At 44.5% G+C, this 23,554-nt stretch overlaps 1 protein-coding gene across 1 annotated transcript in view; it reads right to left on the bottom strand.

Moving 5' to 3' along the window:
* Positions 1 to 23,554, bottom strand: part of LOC115474647 (sterol 26-hydroxylase, mitochondrial-like) — a 41,348-nt gene that overhangs the window by 8,179 nt on the left and 9,615 nt on the right. Inside the window, exons 2-6 of the mRNA XM_030210236.1 lie at positions 17,831 to 18,021; positions 12,974 to 13,173; positions 10,492 to 10,689; positions 4,821 to 4,984; positions 243 to 409 (exon numbers count right to left, since the gene is read on the bottom strand). Coding sequence (XP_030066096.1) covers positions 243 to 409; positions 4,821 to 4,984; positions 10,492 to 10,689; positions 12,974 to 13,173; positions 17,831 to 18,021 — 920 coding nt within the window. The remainder of the gene's footprint in view (positions 1 to 242; positions 410 to 4,820; positions 4,985 to 10,491; positions 10,690 to 12,973; positions 13,174 to 17,830; positions 18,022 to 23,554) is intronic.

Raw genomic sequence — 23,554 nt, forward strand, 5'->3', positions numbered from 1 at the left:
ATTGATCATTTCCCTTAGGATTATCGTTGTTCGGGCCCAAATTGTTTAAATAACAGTGTGAAGTAGATCTATAGTATAACCCACCGCCTTCACCGAGTTATGCACATGGTTCTCGACTGGTGGACTTCCTGGAATGCAAGAATGTCTCCTTTTGTACATCTGTGTGTGTTGGGGCCGGGAACAGGCATTATGGAATAGGGTTTTGTCCTTTTTTTCAGGGGAAATGTCTGCCCACACCTTACCTGAGTGTCTCCTTGATGACGGCCTTTAAGTATTGCATCTTGCCCACATCCTGGCTGCTGGGAAGCTGCTCACCCGGACACACCATCTCAATCTCTTGAAGAAGCTGATCCTGCACGGCTGGATTTTGGGCCAATTGGTAGAGAGCCCAAGATAAGGTGTTGGACGTCTGCCAGGGAAAAGAGGCAAACTGAGGTCAAAGAAGAACCCTGATGCAGCCAACACCACTTAAAACTCTTGAAAGTCACACCGTCCAAGTAGGCCCCTCTGCAATCCATATCACCGTCCTATCTAGCTTCCGAGAACCATATTGCCAAACAGACCCCAGTGCACTCCACATCGCCAAAGCTAAGAGATGCCAAGTCTCTCTCAAGACGCATGGGTCACAAGCATGTTTTCTATGGATGAAAGTGACTGTGATGTAAAGGCAACTGGCTGCTCTTGCACCTTTTTCACTTGTATCACATTGCATGGTGAATTCTTACATTGTAACATAGTAAATAACAGCAGATAAAGACCTGAATGGTCCATCCAGTCTGCCCAACAAGAGAAGCTCATTTTACATGGTATGTGATACTTTATATATATACCCGAATTTGATTTGTCCTTGCCTTTCTCAGGGCACAGACCGTAGAAGTCTGTCCAGCACTGTCCTTGTACTAAAAGTTCTGAAGCTAACGTCGAAGCCCCTTAAAATTTAAACTATTCATAGACATCAGAATGAGGTAACTTCTTACCTCAAAATAGCCTCGATATTCTGGTCTGCCACTACTGCCTTCTCCAAAAAAAGAAAAGAAAAAAAGTAGTAAATGAGTGTGGAAGAAGGTCCCTTACTCCGGGGATGGGGACCAGCAAGTGTGGGAAGGATGCTGCTATCGGGATTCTCACGAGGTGGCAGGGGAGGGATACCAGCTGCACCAGAACCAGCCTCCTGCACACTCATTATCAACAGTACCATTGCCTCACCTGTGCCCCCCTTGCAGATGGTAACCCGTACCTTTGTTGGTGAAGAAGGGTTCACCAGTCTATAGGCAGAAGTCATCATTCCATTTTCTGAAGCAGAGGATTCCCTCCTGTGCTATCTTGCAATAATCTTTTAATATGCCATTAGACTCCACATTGAAGCAAAGTCTAACTGTCTCCACTGGATGCTGTCCTGTGGTTTAGTGACCCAAAACACTATTCTCTTGTATATTGTACGAGTCTGAAAACTGATTCATCAGAAGAGTTGCTTTTGGCATGTTCTACCACATGTCATGAGCTTCATGTTGTGAAGGAACCTGACGCACTTTAGAAGAGCTTGAAAATTTACTTAGAGACAGAAGTTCTATAAAGGGGCCTGTTTGGAGTCTATCCTACACAGTAGAGAGGTGTGGTAGCCGTGTTACTCCACTTTTAAAGGTAATCAATAGAAATCAAACAAAATAAAACATGGAAAAGAAAATAAGATGATACCTTTTTTATTGGACATAACTTAATACATTTCTTGATTAGCTTTCGAAGGTTGCCCTTCTTCGTCAGATTGGAAATAAGCAAATGTTGGTAGATGACAATATATATAAGTGAAACATCAAAGCATTTCAGTGACAGTCTAACGGGATGAAGGTGGATAGGTGAGAGACAGGAAGAGTTGGGTGGATGCGGGACAGGGAGATATGCATGGAGATAGGAGGGTGACAAAGCAGTACAATTTTATGGTTTATAATGGGCTAGAAAACCCAGACCTTTGTTGAGTCCTGTCTGGTGGGTGTCAAAATAAATACTTGCTTATTTCCGATCTGACGAAGAAGGGCAACCTTCGAAAGCTAATCAAGAAACAATCTACCCACAGATAAAAACTGTCTACCCCCTCGCTCTCTTGATATTATTCGATCAGCATAGTAATTCCCCAACGTCATATCCTTTAGTTTCTATGCCCCAAAGGTGATTGATCTGACTCTGTCTTCCTTAACTATTCACAATGTAACCCATAATCGTAATGTAACAAACTGTATTTCCATCATTTACAATGTATTGTAAGCCACACTGAGCCCGCAAATAGGTGGGAAAATGTGGGATACAAATGCAATTAAATAAATAAAATAAATAAATTAAGTTATGTCCAATAAAAAAAGGTATCATCTTATTTTCTTTTCCATGTTTTATTTTGTTTTATTTCTATTGATTACCTATTCTACACCTATTATGAAACTCTAGTGTAATAGGTCAAAGTTGGGCCTATTATTTCAGGTGCAGATCACTTTCACCAGCCATAGAGCTGTCCACATTCTCACACCTAGACTGATAAAAGACATGTAAATTATAGTTACCTGTAAATGCACCATCACATTTAGCTGCAATGTGATAGAACATGTGTATGTGCATAAACACACGCTTACATATGTGTATTCTAATCATTTATGAGCGAGACAAATTAGGATAAAACATGTACTGTCCCTCATTAGTCTCTGATTTCTGTTTTCATCCTTACTGCTCCTGCACATCTCAATGCGACTGTCACTGTAAGCCAAGTTTATTTATTTATTTATTTGTTGCATTTGAACCCCACGTTTTCCCACCTATTTGCAGGCTCAATGTGGCTTACATAGTACCGTGAGGTGTTAGCCAGCTTCGGTGATGAAACAAATACAGAGTGATGTTGTTACAGAGCATTAGAGAATCAAGAGGAGAAGATTGATATATTGTTCATTGCAGGTTATGGCTTCGTTGTGTTGCTGAGTTCAGCATGCCCACTTACACCTGCCAAAGTGTGTGATGGAATGCATACAACTTATAGAGGGGCCCTTTCACTAAAGCCCGGTGCGCACTAATGGAACTAGTGTGTGTTAAACGCTAAGAAGCCCATTTTATACCTTAGCAGTCTCACCCTAGCTCCTGCATCTTTAATCCCAAGCAACATACGACCATGAATAAGTTCACCATCATGTATGTTGCTGCTAGCTGCTACAGCTTGGTAACATACCAAGACTGGGCCTCCGATGTACAAAATATACATCGCTCATGCAGGGTGTTGCAGGAGGGCTGGAAATGGCCTTTAAATGCGACAAGTGCATTTTTAATCCCCTGCTTGTCTGCCTCATACAGTGTGAGACTCTGGTAAATTTGCAGCAGTTTCTCATCATTACTTGGTGGAGCAAAGTATCCTCACATTCAGTTCTTTGTGGTCCAGTCCAGTTTCACAATGGGACGATTGCAAGACTTCTAGCTTGCAGCCAGGTCCTTCCTTCCTTTCCACGAAGGACGGGATGGGGAAGTTATTTGCTATCATAATTTCTCTCCTTTTGATCCTTTTTTAAAAACTTACTTTTCTTCGGTCCTGCTCCAGTTTGTTCTTTCCTGGAAGCATCCTTTTTGTTTAGAGCTTTCCTCGTGATGAGGCTGCAAGTTAACACCTTAAACACAACAAGTTGTGCATTAGGCTTCTTACACCATGTTTACTAAGCAGGCCGTGCCTTTCAACAAAGCTTTATTTATAACTGTTCCACAGTGAGACAGTTTTGGGAACGACTTGTGATATCATTCCAGTCTCCTAACACCGAGAGCTGCTTGGGCTTGACTGTCTGGAGAGGGTAGTCAACGTGGAGGACAGACACAGGGCAAGAGCCAAAACAATGACCCCACAGTTCAAGAAGACCATAGCACTTGCCTCAGTACTTGAGAAATGGTTTCCTCTGCTTTGCTGTTTAAATTTTGCCATTTCTCTCTCTAAAAGTATATTAATGTTTCTACACTGTTTAAAATATTCTTTGCTGGCTTGCAAGCCTCTTAGAGAAACCATGCATGGGAAACATGAATTAACCAATCTAATTGGCAGACTGGACCGTCCCAGTGCAGAACTCACCTCTACGTGGTTGGGAGGCGGGGATAGTGCTGGGCAGACTTATACGGTCTGTGCCAGAGCCGGTGGTGGGAGGCGGGGCAGACTTATACGGTCTGTGCCCTGAAGAGGACAGGTATAAATCAAAGTAGGGTATACACAAAAAGTAGCACATATGAGTTTGTCTTGTTGGGCAGACTGGATGGACCATGCAGGTCTTTTTCTGCTGTCATCTACTATGTTACTATGTTACTACATATCCAGTTAGAAAATGAGGTTCAAAATATTTTCATCATTTTGTGGGTTTTGAGATACAGCACCTTCTGAGTCACCCCTTTAACCAGGTTAATAACCTCACTGGAAGGTAACACTTCCCTTCTCCATCCTGTTCACTGCCACAGATTTATAGGCAATGCCATTCCTCAATGACCTGATTCTCATCACTTTTAGTCTGTAGAACCATTAACTCCCCTCTCATCACTGACGCATAATAAGCGCCTTGCCTTCCTTCTCCATATATTTATACCTTCTAGAACCTCTAGGATTTCACACCTGCTAAATCCACTGATGGAGAAACCAGCTTTCCAGCTATACCACCACCCTTCTTAAATCAGTAGAACCAAGGAATGACATCTAAGCTCACCATGCTTTCTGGCCCCTACCCCACCCAGTAGGGACTTGAAAGTGCTGGAATTACCATCTCAATCTAACCTAAACTTAGTGTACTAAGCTCAGCCTACCTCACCCACCAATCTGCACTCACCGTGTCTACCCCGCCCAGCAGGAGCTCAGAAATACTGGTGTAGATCTCCGGCAAGGAGAGCTTCTTACTGGAAATGACGTAGGTCAGGAAATCGCCCTCCACTGGTTCATCCCGCTCCAACTTTTCACTGATATCCTGTACTTTTTGATCAATCAGTTTCTTGGCTGAGGAAGGAAAGGAAAAAATGCATGAGAGCCAGGCATGAAAGGAAGCAGAAGGGCACCTCGCCATCCTTATCACTACATGGTGCTGGGTTGGGCAGTACTAGGGTGGCTGGTGAGGGTGAGGAGGATAGTCCATATGAGGAGAGAGAGGAAGGCTGTTTGGGACGGAGGTAGAGGGACAGACTGGAGCTGCTGCTGGAGAGGGGTGGCAGGGTGAGGGGTAGTAGCTGTGTTAGTTGAGGACAGGAGAGTGAGGTGTGATGCTACTGGGCAAAGATGGGTGGGAGAAAAAAACAGAGATACTGGTAAGTCACTGGGGGAGCAGGGTGGGGAAAGGTAATTCTGAATATCTTTAGATTCATTGAACTTCAATTTTACATGAAATGAGATTGAAGGGGGCAGACTCAAAAAAGATATCAGGAAGTATTTTTTCACGGAGAGGGTGGTGGACGCTTGGAATGCCCTCCCGCGGGAGGTGGTGGAGATGAAAACGGTAACGGAATTCAAACATGCGTGGGATATGCATAAAGGAATCCTATGCAGTAGGAATGGATCCTCAGAAGCTTAGCCAAAATTGGGTGGCGGAGCAGGTGGGGGGAAGAGGGGTTGGTGGTTGGGAGGTGAGGATAGTGGAGGGTAGACTTATACAGTCTGTGCCAGAGCCAGTGATGGGAGGCGGGACTGGTGGTTGGGAGGCGGGAAATACTGCTGGGCAGACTTGTACGGTCTGTGCCCTGAAAAAGGCAGGTACAAATCAAGGTAAGGTATACACATATGAGATTATCTTGTTGGGTAGACTGGATGGACCATGCAGGTCTTTTTCTGCCGTCATCTACTATGTTACTATGTTACATGTGTTACCAAAATAGTATATTTAGAGGTTAATGTAAGAAAAGAACAAAATGAGCGATTATTTATTGAATCTTTTGCTACCATTTGACAATTCTAGGCAGTGTACAGTAACATTACAGAACATTTACCACTGACTGTGCTAATACTCCGAATCTCATATGTTGTTGTTACATTTGTATCCCACATTTTCCCACCTATTTGTAGGCTCAATGTGGCTTACATAGTACCGGAGAGGCCTTTGCAGGCTCCGGTGTGAACAAATACAGGGTGATGTTGTGGTAAGATCAAGTTCATATGGCACAACCACATTAGGGAATCGGAGAATGGAGGCAATGGAGGGTTAAGTGACTTGGCCAGAGTCACAAGGAGCTGCCTGTACCTGAAGTGGGAATCAAACTCAGTTCCCCAGGACTAGAGTCCACCACCCTAACCACTAGGCCACTCCTCCACACTCATATGGCATATTCACTGTGGATATCCTGAAAACCTGACCAGGTTTGGGAAGCACTGGTGTAGAGGGAAGAGGAGCAGAAAGAGCTTTCCTATACCACAGTGTAGCGAGGAAAGAGCAAAGTGGGCTCTATTTATACTGGTTTTTTAAATCCTCTGTATGTTTATTGCTTGTAACCACTTAAAAGACTTTCAGTAAACTTATGAGGCCTGGACTGAATTAGTTTTGGTTTTGTTTTTGAAGTGGAAGCAAGTCCTCCCAGTTCTAGCTGGTCCCAACCTGCAACCCTGTAGTATCATGGATAGTAGATCTAAGCGAAAGCAGTGCTGCAATTCCTGAAATATTTACCCCGAATCCTCCTCCCCAGAGAGGAATTGACACTCAGTGAAGACCCAGAGGCCCAGGGATTACGTTTGAATACTCTCTGTTGAATTATGAATAGTAAGGCATTTTAATTCTGCTCTGTATAAAGTTTGTTGGTTTTTTTTGCAGAAATTGCCTTGTCGCCCAGACCCTGAGGCAGCCATAAGTTACTTACGTCAGAGGAGGGCAGGCCCAGGAAGAACAGAGGGACGTCGGAGAAGGCAGCACTGATCGCCGATCAGCTGTTCTTGCCCATGCAGTGCCTTCACACAGACGTGAGAGGCGCAGTGCGGGCCAGTAAAGCGGAGGGGGGGCCTGGTAGAGGGGGGGAGTGGCGGCGACGAGCTCAGGGGGGCGGGGCACGGGGGCGGAGGATGGCGGGAGGTGGAGCTGTGGGAGAAGGAGAAAAACAGAGACAGGAAGGGAGGGGGACCGGGGCTGCTAAACTTTGGTTTTTTGTTTTTATTTTTTATTTAATACATGCGGAAGCGGGGAGCAGCGGTGACCTCGGGGGGGGGGGGGGGGGGGGCAAGGGCGTCCATACAGGACGCTCCTGACGAGCGCCTTTGCCCCTTTTATTTTCAACGTGTTTTTTTTTTGTTGTTTTGGGTTTTGACGTTTGTGGCATGCGCAGAGCAGCCAGCATAATGCTTGGCTGCTCTGCGCATGCTTTACAGGCAAATTAATGACGGGGATTACACTTCTGTAATGCATTCGACTTTCAAATACCGAACATGTGGGACTTCTGTTTTTAGTGCATTCTTCGTTTTTTCAACTTCGGTAAGGACTTTTACGTTTTTCATTATTTTAACGTAGGGTTGATGCATCTGGACCTCAGTGAAGACCCACAGGCCCAGGGATTACGTTTGAATATTCTCTGGTGAATTGTGAGTAGTAAGGCATTTTAATTCTGCTCTGTATAAGTTATTGATAACTGATCAGTTATCAGTTTGCAGAACTGGAAGTATTGGATTTTTATTATAGTTATGCTCTATTCTATGTAGTTTGGGTTTAGCGATAGACCTCAGACGTCAACCCCATACAATAAAGTTGGTTGAATGATGCTATCACTTAATTTTAATTGTTCTAGTTAGGAATTATACTGATCCAGAGGTTTTCTTTGTTGTATATTATTTATTTATATTTATTTATGCATTCTTTTATCCCATTACCCAAAACCAAATTTCGGTTAAAAGTGGCTTAAAAGTTAGTGGCTCTTAGCTTTTCCTTGTAATGTCTTTATAACCAGTTTAAAACTTAATCTAAGGCCAAGGTTTGTATTCTCTAATATATGCTCAGCTTCTACACAGTAGACCCCAAACCAGAAGAAATAATGTGCGGAGTGAGGCAGCCAGGTCAGGGTGGGCAGAAGTGGCAGCCAGCAAGGGCTGTGAAACAGCAGCCAGATATGCTAATGAGGAGGGGGCAGGGAAATGGATTGCACCCAAAAAGAAGGAGCAGCAGCTGCCGGGGTGAAGTATAGGTGAGGGGCCCTGGATTACAGTGAGCCCAAAAGCCCATAAAGCTGCCACCATCCACTAGGAGTAGCCTAGTGGTTAGTGCAGTGGACTTTGATCCTGGGGAACTGAGTTCAATTCCCACTGTAGCTTCTTGTGACTCTGGGCAAATCCCTTAACCCTCCATTGCCCCTGGTACAAAATAAGTCCCTGAATATATGTAAACCACTTTGAATGTAGTTGCAAAAACCTCAGAAAGGTGGTATATCAAGTCCCAGTTCCCTTTCCCTTATGACATCAGAAGTGAGCCAAGTATCGGGCAATCAAGCCATTGTGACATCATGATAAGGTTGGCTCTTAAATGGTGGAATGAGTGGAGGAGTAGCCTAGTGGTTAGTGCAGTGGACTTTGATCCTGGGGAACTGAGTTCAATTCCCACTGTAGCTTCTTGTGACTCTGGGCAAATCCCTTAACCCTCCATTGCCCCTGGTACAAAATAAGTCCCTGAATATATGTAAACCACTTTGAATGTAGTTGCAAAAACCTCAGAAAGGTGGTATATCAAGTCCCAGTTCCCTTTCCCTTATGACATCAGAAGTGAGCCAAGTATCGGGCAATCAAGCCATTGTGACATCATGATAAGGTTGGCTCTTAAATGGTGGAATGAGTGGAGGAGTAGCCTAGTGGTTAGTGCAGTGGACTTTGATCCTTGGGAACTGAGTTCAATTCCCACTGTAGCTTCTTGTGACTCTGGGCAAATCCCTTAACCCTCCATTGCCCCTGTTACAAAATAAGTCCCTGAATATATGTAAACCACTTTGAATGTAGTTGCAAAAACCTCAGAAAGGTGGTATATCAAGTCCCAGTTCCCTTTCCCTTATGACATCAGAAGTGAGCCAAGTATCGGGCAATCAAGCCATTGTGACATCATGATAAGGTTGGCTCTTAAATGGTGGAATGAGTGGAGGAGTAGCCTAGTGGTTAGTGCAGTGGACTGAGTTCAATTCCCACTGTAGCTCCTTGTGACTCTGGGCAAGTCACGTAACCCTCCATTGCCCCTGGTACAAAATAAGTACCTGAATATATGTAAACCGCTTTGAATGTAGTTGCAAAAACCTCAGAAAGGCGGTATATCAAGTCCCATTTCCCTTTCCCCCTTTCCCTTATGACATCACAATATCAAAGTGAGCCAAGTATTGGGCAATCAAGCCATTGTGACATCACTGATGAGGTTGGCTCTTATTGGTGGAATGAGTGGAGGCGTAGCCTAGTGGTTAGTGCAGTGGACTGAGTTCAATTCCCACTGTAGCTCCTTGTGACTCTGGGCAAGTCACGTAACCCTCCATTGCCCCTGGTACAAAATAAGTACCTGAATATATGTAAACCACTTTGAATGCAGTTGCAAAAACCCCAGAAAGGCAGTATATCAAGTCCCATTTCCTCTTCCCCCGCCGAGAGATTTGGAAGTAGAGATGGAGGAAAGAAAAAATAATGTCCAAGAGAGGGGAGAATGTGCCCTCGTTCCTAAACTGCACCACAGAAATGGTCTGCTACTGCCTAATTGGCGGGATCAGACCAGCACCTGGGCTCTGTTTTCAGCATCTTGAAGTTACCCACAGTAAGCCAGTTTTTCTCTTTGAAATATTGCCGTCTCAGAGCCCTGGGTGAAAACTATGTGGGATCAAGAACGGGCCAGTTCGGGTGGCTCATCTATTCTATTCTAATTTCAATATTTGTTAGTTAACCAACCCCAATATTAGGTTCTAAGTGACATACAGAAATTAAGACACCACCAAGTCCCTGAACATTTAGACGCAAAGCAAGATAAAGAGTGTGAAAAGTACTCTGGGCTGAAACCACCCCTGATTTTGTGCTTTTCCCTCAGAGGGAGGCAATTAAAGAAATCCCTTTGAAAATTAAAACATGAAAAATAGCAAAAGACAGCAGATCGGCTAGTTAAGCATGTGCATTTCCCTATTTAAACAAACCTGGCCTTTACAACAGCCTATTCCTACCACCCTGTATGCCCCCCCCCCCTCTGTGCAGGGTACCCCTGCTTTGCTGTATCACTGATGTGAGGTTATAGACATGGCTGCTGCATTCTTGGAAGCCCAGTTCTGTCACTCCACTGTTTTCTGCCCATCAGTCTTTAATCTTCTCCAAAGTTGAGCAAACATTTAATCCCCCTCTCCCATTTATTATACCTAACAACCCCTCCTCCACCCTCCTCCTGATCTTATGTGGAGAGAAGTACAGACCATGAACATGAAATGGGTGGGCACATGCATATGCCTGAATTTGAAAAAGACAAGATTTAGAGCAACAGAGTGCACGAACTATAAATGTTAAGTGATAGTTACGAGTAAAGGAAAGTTAAAACTTACAGACGTCAGAGATATCGTCCCATGCTTGCACAAACTTCTTCCAGAAAGGTAAGATTGGGCGTGTCCATCTGGGCAGGAAAATTACAGTCTCTGAAAGCCTCAGCATATCTCCTACAGCCTTGATGAACCGTTGGGTTCCCTCAGGGATCTCAGGATCCAAGCAGCCCAGGCGGGTTTCGAACAGAATAGCACTGATCCCTCAGGAGACAACAGTGAAGGGTGAGTTACTGGTTCCAGAATCCAGCCAGGAGGCGCAGGAGAGGGAGACAGAGAGAGAGAGAGAGTGAGAGAGAGAGAGGGGGAGAGAGAGAGAGAGAGAGAGAGAGAGAGAGGAGAGAGAGGGAGAGAGAGAGGAGAGGGGGGGGGGGGGGGGGGAGGAGAGAGAGAGAGAGGGAGGGAGAGAGAGAGAGAGAGAGAGAGAGAGAGAGAAATAAGAGAGACAGACACAGTGAAGTGAGCCAGGCAAAAGAAAAAGCTGACTCTTCAAAAAGTTCACTTAAATTCAATTGAAAGTATTTACTATAGCACAGAATAGGAGCCAGTTCACCAAATAAATACCGTTAACTGGTGTGAAGGCTTATTTTACTTAGGTCGTTATGATCGGAGGACGTCCAGGTTAGGAAGTGCTCCACTTCCCCTGTATTTCCCAAAAGGATCTGCTGAATGCAATTTAAAAATAAAACAGCTTTGACCTTACAAATCATTTGTAGGTGGAAAAACGAGAATACGCCACCTTCTTTATATGTGGCCTCATTTTCAATTGATCATTTAGAATTACTCCAACACTGGTCACAGCCACTACTACTACTTATCATTTCTAAAGCGCTACTAGACGTACGCAGCGCTGTACGCTTGAACATGAAGAGACAGTCCCTGCTCCGCAGAGCTTACAATCTAATCAGGACAGACAAACAGGACAAATAAGGGATAAGGACAAAGAGTAGCAAGATTCCGGAATCCCAAAGAGTAGGAAGATTCCGTGCAGAATCCCAAAGAGTAGCAAGATTCTGGAATCCCAAAGACTACTACTACTACTTATCATTTCTAAAGCGCTTCTAGACGTACGCAGCGCTGAACGCTTCAACATGAAGAGACAGTCCCTGCTCCACAGAGCTTACAATCTAATTAGGACAGTGACTACTACTTATCCTTCAGATTAAGTGGTCACTTTTTAGGACTCTGCCAGATTCTTGTAACCTGGACTGATCACTATTGGAAGCAGGATACTGGGCTAGATGGATCCTTGGTCTGACCCAGTAGGGCAACTCATATTTTTATGTTATGAGCGACCTGCTAAGAATGGAAGATTCACAAGTTGACGATTGCTTCTCTTGATTTAGTCTGATTTAAGATCAGTCTATGTTGACAGAATCACTCAGCAATGACCTTTATGTTTCAACTTTTTATTGATGGTTCCAAACAAGCAACATAACCATCGCATTAAGTATACAACAATGCTAGTTACAAACTTCGCTCCCCAAACAATGGAAAACGTTTTTACAAAACAGAGAAACAAAAAGGGTCCATATTTCTCCCATCAATATTTTTCTCCCCTTTCCCCCCTTTATTAACACCCACCTCCCTACCCCCCTCCCAATCCCTCTTGTTTAACTCCCCCCCCCCCCTTTTATCTTATGATCCATAGGTCTTTTGCTCTGAGAGTCCCAGGATCTACCCTCCCCCCCTCCCCATAGCACATCCCCTAGTGTGTCTCTGGGATATTCGTGGGACTTTCATTTAGTTCCTGTTACTTTTTGTTTAATAGCAGACTACGTCCTCTGGTCAGCAATGACCTTTAAACAGCAGTGTAGATTGTCTAGAGCAGTCTTCTGATCACTTGGGGCATAAGCAACAAATTCATTATCATCGGTGAACATATAAAATCAATTCCAAACATCTCAATGATCACAGCCAACAATGACAGATATAGATTAAACATCAAAACGAAGAATGAACCTTGACACACTCTGCACCCATGAGGATAAAAGTCTGCTAATGAATTTTGATCTCAAGCAGTATTTTGGCAGTCGAACAAGACGTAAACCAGTCTTTGACATTATCTGAAAATCAGCTTTCTCTCAGCCATGGAGGCAAAAGGATATAGAAGACAATGATGGGAAGGAAAGAACACAAGCAGGCGAATGTAAGACAAGAAAACGAAGAGAAGGGAACCACAGGAAAAAGGCAGGGCACCATATAAAAACTGAAAACACAAGGGACAGAAGACAAACTGAGGATGAGTGTGGAAGATGGAGGGAGGAGGAAGTGGAAGGGAGCAGTAGAGGAAGAAGATGGTGGTGGAAGGGAAACAGTGGTGATGGAAGAAGAGGAGGGAGGGTGAGGAGGATTTGGGGGCTTATTCTCATTGAGACCTAGAGATAGTGGTCAGTGCAGTCACATATGGTGATGGTGTAATTACTTGTGGTCACAATCATGGACTAACCACTTTCCAGCACGCTCCCTCCCTAGCCAGGGTTCTTACCTTCAAAGCCAAATTTGTACAGTTCATCTGTGAGATTGGGGACCATGACCCCTGAGGGGTCCTGCCTACGCAGGAAGTGAATTCTCTTCAGGAGGTCTGACACCACCTCATGCACAGTGGGAGAATACTGTGACACCTCTTTTAGTTTCAGCATCTTGGGGTTCAAGGTGGTGCGAATCCGATACCACTGATCTCCATAACTGTACAGGAGGAGAAAATCAGATAAAATATTGGTTTTGTTTTAGTAATCACTCGTTTCCAATGGGACTTCAAAACACAGTTCTGCTGGCAATCCTAACTGGTGGTACTCAAGTATTCCTGTACCTAGACCAGGACTTGACAAATTCATGGTCATTGTGCAATGTAGACATTTTGTTATAGTGCAAGAGATTTGCAACCACCAGGGAACAACTGTGGGATCTCGGTGAGTTGGATCTATGTGGTACCTGAACTCCTGAAAACTGGTCTCTTCATCTCAGGTCTCACCAATAGTCAAGTAAAGCTGAATGAAAGGAAGCCAGATGCCGCAGCAACCAGAAGGTGAGGGGGGAGGGGAGGGAACTCACAGACTGACTGAGAAATGACTGGGTTGACAGTGGTAAAATTTGCTAGGGATAAGGGGGTGGCAAGAAGAGACTTCTGGGGGTGACAAGAAGTGAGAAGCACTGCTGGGAAAAAGGAAGGATAGTAAGAGAGAAGGAAAGATGGAGAACTAGGGGGATCCACATTCGATTGAATGTAAAGGCTTGATTCACCAAGAATATTTTTTGTTTGCCCTTAGACACCTGATGGCAGTGGCGTAGCCAAGGGTGGGCTGGGGTGGGCCCAGGCCCACCCACTTTAGGTTCAGGCCCACCAAGTAGCAACAAGCCCCAACAGCCAAAAGCTCCCAACAACTGTTTGCTGCCGGTGAAAATCTGCTATTTAAAAGGTATAAGGGGGAGAGGTGATGTTTCAAAGACCATATGGCATGCAGGCAAGAGAGGGAGAAACCAAATCACTTGTAGGACAAGGTGGAGTTCTGCCCACCCACCTTGGGTGTCTGGCTACGCCCCTGCATGATGGGACATCAAACTTTCATTAATGAAGCCCTAAAGGAGCAGTGGCAGACCTGGGGTGGGGGGAGTCCTATACCCCTCCCCCTCAGCTCCGCTCTTCACTGCCAGTCACTGGCTTCTGAGGACATTTTTCAAGACCTTCTGATGGTTCAAAAATGTATATGTATTATATACAGTGTGGGGATTTACAAACTGATCTTTACTTGTTTATCATTGAAGGCTGAACTTTATTAACATCAATAGTTGTCACGCAGAGCGCTACACGTCTCTTGGAATTTCAGCCTCTTTCAGATGGAGGAAGGATCAAATGTTCCAGTGTTATAGTCAGTGGGAGGAAACGCCCTGGAGTATAAATCTCCTGGCCTTACATGCGAGTAACTGTGTTTGGTTTTTCCTGCCTTCATTAGGGAACAGCCTAAAGCCTTAGCCAGGTAGACCCGAAAGTCTGCAAGACTGCACGTCCTGTGCTATGTCTGAGCTGGTATAAAGGTCAAGGAGTGATCCAAGAGTATACGTTGGCTTCCTTTATCAGCTCGGATATAGTTTAAGTCCAAGCTCTTCTCCACCCCTTATCTTGCTGATTGTCTCATTCCTTACATCCGTTCTGCCAATCATAACCTTCTCACCCTCCCCTCCAGAGATTCATCTAACTACCACTCATGAGTCCGCTTTCAGGGGCCCTTTTACTAAGCTACGAAAGCGTCTATGCGTGCCCAATACACACCAATTTGGAGTTACCGCCCAGCTACCATGTGGCTCTTGCAGTAATTTCATTTTTGGCGCACGTCTGATACACACATCCGAAAAATTATTTTTATTTTCTGGCGTGCATCCACTATGCGCGCAAAGTGGCATTTGGCGCGGGTAGATCATTACCGCCCGGTTAATGCGTGAGACCTTACCACTAGGTCAATGGCTGGTGGTAAGGTCTCAGACCCAAAATGGACACGTGCCAATTTTTATTTGGCTGCATGTCCGTTTTTGGCAAAAATTTTAAGGAGGCATATTTTTGTAGGTGCGCTGAAAAATGGATCTGCGCGCGTCCAAAACACATGCCTACGCTACTGCGGGCCATTTTTCAGCGCACCTTAGTAAAAGGACCCCTCACTTACCTAAGTCCCAAACTTTGGAACAACCTCCTACTTAACATCCGCCATCAACCCTCTTTCCCGACCTTTAAATGAGCCCCAAAGACCCATTTACTCTCCTTGTCCTTCCTCTGCTTATCTTTATTTCTGAAAATGTAGTTTGTGGGTGTCTCCCCGTGGTTTACTAAAGATTCCAATAAAGAAATCTATAATGGCCAATTACATAAATGGAAACCTCAAACCTCCAGATAGGGAAAATACAATCGTACTGACAAAACCACTATCAGCTGAGGAGTCCATGATTATCATTGGTTCCAGTGAGGAGCAAAGGAAGAAAAATAATCAAGCACAAAAAACTCTCATGTAATACCACTTTGTAGTTCTCATTCTGGAAATGGCGATCACCACTACGGCATAATGTAAGCCACATTGAGCCTGCAAATAGATGGGAAAATGTGGGATACAAATGCAACAAATAAATAAATAAATAAAAGGACCTTACGAGACTGGGAGACTGGGCGTCTAAATGGCAGATGACGTTTAATGTGAGCAAGTGCAAAGTGATGCATGTGGGATAGAGGAACCTGAATTATAGTTATGTCATGCAAGCTTCCACGTTAGGAGTCACAGACCGAGGAGATCTAGGTGTTGTCATTGATGATATGTTGAAACCTTCTGCTCCTTGTGCTGCTGCGGCTAAGAAAGCAAATAGAATGTTAGGTATTATTAGGAAAGGAATGGAAAACAAAAATGAGGATGTTATAATGCCTTTGTATCGCTCCATGGTGCGACCGCACCTCGAATATTGTGTTCAATTCTGGTCGCCGCATCTCAAAAAAGATATAGTGGAATTAGAAAAGGTGCAGAGAAGGGCGACGAAAATGATAAAGGGGATGGGACGACTTCCCTATGAGGAAAGGCTGAAGCATCTAGGGCTCTTCAGCTTGGAGAAAAGGCGGCTGAGGGGAGATATGATAGAGGTCTATAAAATAATGAGTGGAGTGGAACGGGTAGATGTGAAGTGTTTGTTTACACTTTCCAAAAATACTAGGACTAGGGGGCATGCGATGAAGCTACAATGTAGTAAATTTAAAACGAATTGGAGAAAATGTTTCTTCACTTAACGTGTAATTAAACTCTGGAATTCATTGCCAGAGAATGTGGTAAAGGCGGTTAGCATAGCGGAGGTATAAAAAGGTTTGGACGGCTTCCTAAAGGAAAAGTCCATAGACCGTTATTAAATGGACTTGGGGAAAATCCACTATTTCTGGGATAAGCAGTATAAAATGTTTTGTACATTTTTGGGATCTTGCCGGGTATTTGTGACCTGGATTGGCCACTGTTGGAAACAGGATTCTGGGCTCGATGGACCTTTGATCTTTCCCAGGATGGCAATACTTATGTACTTATGAATAGCTGAGCTGGCCTAGGGAGCAGCGTTTTTTCTTACAGGTCCAGCCCCAGACTGCAGCCAGGTCACTTCAAGACAGGATGATACACATTTTCATTGCAGGATTTACAGAGATGCCGAGGAAATTGAAGGGATTTTGGATTCAGCTCACACCTTTTTCAGGAGTAGCTCAAGGCGAGTTACATTCATTCCCTGTCCCTGGAGGGCTGGCAATCAAGTTTGCACACAAAGCAATAAAGGGGTCAGGCTACGAAATAGTGAGATTTATCACCTCAAAGAGTGTGATTAATGGCCAAAGAGTGAGATTCTTCAGATGCTGCAATTGGGGTATAAAATCTAGAAGAATTTTTGTGCACTATTGCTTTGCAAAAGTAAAAAACAAAACAAAAAACAGCCTAAAATAGTATTTGCTTTTCACTGTACTTTGGTACCTATAAAAGAATTACAGACAGGAATTTGCCTAGTGGCTAAAACATACGTTCATGGATTTCACAGCACAGGTACTTCTAGGTGCAAGGAAAAGGGATGGGGAAGGAGGAGGTGGGCTCAGATTTCTTCCTAGTGGGGAGACTGCCTGACTTTTCTTCTTAGTGTAGTGATCAGGTTCGGCTGACAGGACTGAGGCATTCAGTGAGGCTTAGCAGCTCTATGTTTCCATAACCAATTCTAGGGAAAACAAGAACAGCCATGGTCAATGTCCAAGAGTAATGTTTACTAAGTGACCAAAGCATGGCTCAAGGCAGCAGTCCCAAGGTTGTAAGAACAGGCCACTGTCCTGGCTCCCTTCCAGAGTCAATAGGTGGGGATGAGGGTCATACAATGTCCCTGCTGTCCCCTGGCTTCAGATCAAGGCCATACACTGACCCTGCCTTTAATCCAATGGTGGTGAGGGGAGGGCGGGAAGAGGCTGGTAATTAGTCTGCTGAGTAATAACAGTACAGAGGACATTAACTCAGTCTACTTCTGCGGTTAAACAGGAGTATAAAAGTGAGTATTTATAAAAACATTTGGAGGGAAGGACAATCGTTTGGGTAGCTTGCCAGGTGCCCTTGACCTGGATTGGCCGCTGTCGGGGACAGGATGCTGGGCTCGATGGACCTTTGGTCTTTTCCCAGTATGGCATTACTTATGTACTTATATCCTTCCTTAATTCTTGCTGCTGAACCCTCAGCCCACACCGCCTTCTCTTTACTTCTACCCTGCTCTCATCAGGAAGTCATCATGCTAGACTTTTCCATTTACTCATCCTTATACATCTAATACCCCTGGGGTTATGAAAACGGAACCAGAACAGCCTTACTCCACATGGATGCCATAGGCCTGGCCTCGCATGTCCCGGTACTCCCGCCAGTGAGGAAGGTCTGAGCGCACAGGATATTTCCCTTCCTGCCGCACCACCTGCTCGATCAGCTCGGCACTTGCCACATTGATGATATTATAGTGGCCAAACCTGGACCGCCAGATCGGGCCATATAGCTTCTTATGTTCCACCTAGGATGCAGACAGGAGAAGCGCTTTTGTTAGGGAATGTGTATCGTCTGTATCTTTCCTAAGTTAATGCACAAATACAAACCCAGGACCAATCCTTCCACTAGGTGGGCTAGATGTTTACCAAGGGTGGCAAAATTCAGGGGGTCAGTGCCTGCTCTCTCCCTTCCTCCACCACCCTATCTACGCCATATGCATATATGAAAACTACGTTGGTTGTACCATAGAAAGGCAGTTTTTTATTTATTTTATTTACACAACAAATAAAAACATAAATATACATAACATCATTAAAACAATCATAATCAATCAATAACACTCTACTTCATTCTTCCAGAAAGGCCTTCGCAAAGTAATGAGTCTTCAAAAGGCATTTAAATTGCCAAATATTTTCACAAGATCGCAAATGTCCTGGCACAGCATTCCACAAGAATGGGCCAGCGATTGAGAGCGTTCGCATCTTTGTCTCTACATAACGATAAGATGTTGGAAGAGGCAAAGTTTCTGGGATGTCTCAGATCTTAATGCACGGCCTGGAACGTACATTTTCAATGTATTGCAGAAATAAGAAGGTACAGTCTTATATGTATGTTGATCAATTAATACGAGAACTTTAAACAAAGTTTAACTGGGAGCCAATGTAATCTTTTTAACACTGGAGTTATATGTTTGGATTTTGAAACTCCGGTAACCAATCGTGCAGCACCATTCTGAGCGACCTGCAGAGCCTGACACCAAAAGAAGAAATACCTAGAAATAAAAATTACAAAAATTGATTTTTATTAATAGCAGACTCTGCATGATCGTTCGGAAGTCCTGCGATGTAACCATGCTCTTCAATTTACTTAAAACCCAAAGCTGGAATAAAAGATGTAGAAATTACACGATCTACCTGTCAAATTACTATCTAAAAAAAGACTCCCAAATTACAAAGAGATGACTTAACTTTTATCTGCTCTCCTCTATAGTCTAAAGTCATTAAAAACAATGGATCTAATATTCTACCCACATACATGATTTCCATTTTCGTAAAGTTTAATGACAGTTTATGTTGTTCCATCCAATTCCCGATTTTATCTAAAAGTTTTGTTTAACTTCAACGATGCAACACAGCAACCATTCTCAAGTGGAATGAGGAACTGCACATCATCGGCATACACTCTATAGGAAACTTGCAAACTCCAAAAGACTTTCCTGCCGTAACCCTGACTTGGTAAGTGAAGATGACTTTTAAAAATCGGAGGGAGGGGGTCTGGAACTGGGAGGGAGGAAGGGAGGGACGACAACACCCTCATACATGTGACGTGCCCTTCCCTCTCACTGTTCCACCCTAGACGTCATCACGTTTTGACGCGAGGGCGGGACAGAGAGAGATGGTGACAGCCAGCACGAACCCTACAAACCCTTCACTGCCACGGAGTCAGCTTCAGAACGTTGGAGGAGCTTTTTATTATAGTAGATGTAAAAACATCAAATGGTCAATAAACGTTAATTTTTGTTGTTTAATATCCAGCACCTTTATCTCCTGCACCAGATCATGCTCTCCATTAAGGACTAAGTCTAGAATTTTTCCTTCTCTTGTCGGCTCCTGTACCAGCTGCTCCATAAAGCAGCCCTTGATTTCATCAAGGAATTTTACCTCTCTAGCATGCCCTGATGATACATGTACCCAGTCTATATCAGGGTAATTGAAATCGCCCATTATTATTGTGTTGCCAAGTTTGTTAGCCTCCTTAATTTCTGATAACATTTCTACATCTGTCTGTTCATCCTGGCTAGGTGGATGGTAGTTCATTCCTATCACTATACTTTTCCCCTTAACGCATGGAATTTCAATCCATAGGGATCTAGTACCTGAAGATTAGAGGGTGGCCAATGTAACTCCGGTTTTGAAAAAGGGTTCCAGTAAGCCTGACTTCACTGCTGGGCAAAACAGTGGAAGCTAACATAAAGAATAACATTACAGAACACATAGACAAACATGGGCCAGAGTCAGCATGGCTTCAGCCAAGGGAAGTCTTGCCTCTCCAATTTGTTTCATTTCTTTGACGATGTGAATAAACATGTGGATAATGGTGAGCTGATCGATGTAGCGTAACTAGATTTTCAGAAAGCTTTTGACAAAGTTCCTCATGAGAAACTCCTGAAAAAATTAAAATGTCATGGGATAGGAGGCAAAGTCCTTCCATGGATTTGGAATTGCTTATTGGAGAGAAAACAGAGGTTAGGGTTACGTGGCCATTTTTCTTAATGGAGGAGGGTGAATAGTGGAGTGCCGCAGTGATCTGTACTGGGACCAGTGCTATTTTAACATATTTATAAATGATCTGGAAATCAGAATGATGAGTGATATGATTAAATTTACAGAGGACACAAAACTATTCAAAGTTGTCAAAACACATGCGGATTGTGAAAAATTCCAGGAAGATCTTAGGAAACTGGAAGACTGGGCATCCAAATGGCAGATGAAATTTAATGTGGACAAATTAAAAGTGAGGCACAATGGGAAGAATAATCTGAATCATAGTTATCTGATGCTAGGGTCCATCTTAGGAGTCAGTACTCAAGAAAAAGATCTAGGTGTCTTTGTAGACAATACGCTGAAATCTTCTTCCTAGTGTGTGATGGCAGCCAAAAAAGCAAACAGGATGCTAGGAATTATTAGGAAAGGGATAGTAAATAGGACCAAGAATACTATAATGCCTCTGTATTGCTCCATGGTGCGACCTCACCTTGAGTATTGTGTTCAGTTCTGGTCGCTGTATCTCAAAAAAGATATGGAGAAATTAGACCTTACCTGCTAATTTACTTTCCTTTAGTCCCTCCGGACTGGCCCAGGATTGGACTGATGGGGGCTGTACACGCCTTCCAGCAGGTGGAGACTGAGAAACTTCTGACTCTAGAGAGCCAATAAGAGCCCTGGTCATGTGACCCTAGCCTCAGTATTTGACTAACAGAGCAGGAAAGAAGAGAAAGACCAACCTTCTGTGCCCCCTGGAATCTAAACAGCCACAAAGCACTCATAAAATGTGTTTGAAGGATGGCAAAGCCATAACACAATTCTCACGTGCAACTCCAAAAGGAGATGAGGAATGGCATAACACTTTGAGTCATTTATTTATTGTATTTTATCTTGTAAAGAACTGTAAATTAGCAGAGCAACTCCGTCGTAGGACTCAAAGAACTGAGCTCCAGAACTATGTACAAGTAACTACTGTTGAAATAATACAGGAGGGACCTGGCTGGTCCGGAGGGACTAAAGGAAAGCAAATTAGCAGGTAAGATCTAATTCCTCCTTCCTTAGCGTCCATCCGGACCAGCCCAGGATTGGACTGATGGGAAGTAAAGCAGTAGTTTTAAGGGAGGGACCCCAGTAAACCCACTGTGAGTACTTGAGTTGCAAAGATTGCCTCCTGACGACACTGGACATCCAACACGTTGCTGCCTTACAAATGTCTGTGGGCAAGACCAAGAACCGCTCCGCCCATAAAACTGCTTGTCTCCTTGTAGAGTGAGCTTTAACCCACTCAGGGACTGATCTGCCAGCAAGAATATAGGCAGAAGCTATCATCTCCTTCAGCCACCAAGATATAGTGGGCTTAGACGCGGCGAAGCCCTTCTGCGAACTGGTCAGCAGTACAAACAGATGGTCCGAGCGCCAAAAGTTGGCAGTCACTTGCATATAGTGCTTAAGAACCCTTTTAACATCCAACTTACGCAACTTCCTCTGATTCTCCGTGCCCGAGGAAGACCCAAGGACAGGCAGAAAGACCGACTGAGATAGATGAAACTTGAAACTACCTTAGGCAAGAAAAAAGGTACTGGGCAAAAACCACGCACTCTTTAGAAAACTGCAAAAATTGAGGCCTACAGGAAAAGGCTTGGAGTTCCGAGACTCTCCTAGCTGAAGCAATGGCCACCAAAATTAAAGTCTTGAGAGTTAAGTCCTTAAGTGAACAAGAAGACAAGGGCCTTGAGACAGAAGATCCCTGTGAACAGGGAGACAAAGAGGAGGCGCAGACAGAAGATGCTGGAGGTCTGCGTACCACGGACTGCAGGAAACGAACCACCCGACCCGTGACCTGCACACTCTCCTGAAAAGATTTCGCCCTGATAAGCCAGTCATCCAAGTACGGGTGGGCAAGGATACCTTCCCGCCTGAGGGCCGCTGCCACTACAACCATGATTTTGGTGAACGTCCGAGGAGCTGCAGTCAAACCAAACGGTAGAGCGTGAAACTGAAAGTGCTGGCCCAGAATCGCAAACCGCAGGAACTTCTGGTGAATGGGCTGGATAGGAATGTGAAGATAAGCTTCCATCAGATCCAAGGCCGTTAGAAATTCTCTGGTACGGACGGCCACGATCACTGATCGAAGGGTCTCCATTCGAAAACTTGAGACTTTGAGAGCCTGATTGACGGCCTTGAGATCTAAAACAGGACAAAAGGAGCCCTCCTTCTTGGTAACCACAAAATAAATGTATTACCAGCCTTGTCTGTACTCCAAAGGAGGATGGGACAAATTGCCCTGCAGATCCAAGAGCCTGTGTAGTGTGTCTCATACTGTGCCCGCTTTGAGGCGAGAGCAACAGGGAGATTTTAGAAAGGCGTCTGAAAGAGGCTTGGCGAATTCTAAGGCATACCCGTCTCGAATAACCTCCAGGACCCACTGGTCGGTGGTGACTTGGGCCCACCTCTGAAAGAACTGGGACAAACGAGCTCCTATAGGAATCAGAGGCGAGACCCACGCACCTTCACTGGAATGGATGGAAAGGGGACTGTAAAAAGGAACCCGAGTCCCGACCTTCCCTACGGATGCCTTGAAAGGACTGAGTTCTTTGAAAAAAATCTTGACCTCTGAGTCTGAGCTCCCCGACCGGTGCGAAATCTACAGAAATCACTCGCCCGACCACGGTCAAAGAAAGAACCCCGACTAGCCAGACGAGGCCTATCCTCCGGGAGATGAGGGACCTTCAAGTCCCCTAAATTACGAACCAACTTATCCAAGTCATCGCCAAACAAAAGAGAACCCCGGAAAGGAAACTTAGACAACTTAGATTTGGAGGCAGCATTCCCTTAGCCACAGGGACCTGCGGGCAGCGACCCCCAAAGCAAAGGACTTGGAGGAGGACCCTCTGAGCAGATCATACAAAGCATCTGCCAGAAAGGCAGAGCCCATCTCAATCTTGGACACCTCCGCATCAATAGAAGACAGATCATCCAAGGTCCTATCTGACCAGTGGGAACAGGCCCTAGCTACCAAGGAACTGCAGATGGTCGGCTGCCTGTACAGCCAGAGAGGAGACATCAAAACTATTCATAAGGAGAGCATCCAACCACCTATCCTGGACATCCCAGAGAGCTGTTCCGCTGTCCACTGGGATCATATAATGCTTAGTAACCGCCGAGACCACCGCGTCAACCACAGAAACCTTCAGGAGAGACCTGTCCATCTCTGGCACTGGGTAAAGATGGGTCATCGATCTGGTTGGATGAAAGGAAGCATCGGGAACATCCCACTGCACCTGAATAATATCT

This window comes from Microcaecilia unicolor, chromosome 7 (assembly GCF_901765095.1).
Source record: "Microcaecilia unicolor chromosome 7, aMicUni1.1, whole genome shotgun sequence".
Lineage (NCBI taxonomy): Eukaryota > Metazoa > Chordata > Amphibia > Gymnophiona > Siphonopidae > Microcaecilia > Microcaecilia unicolor.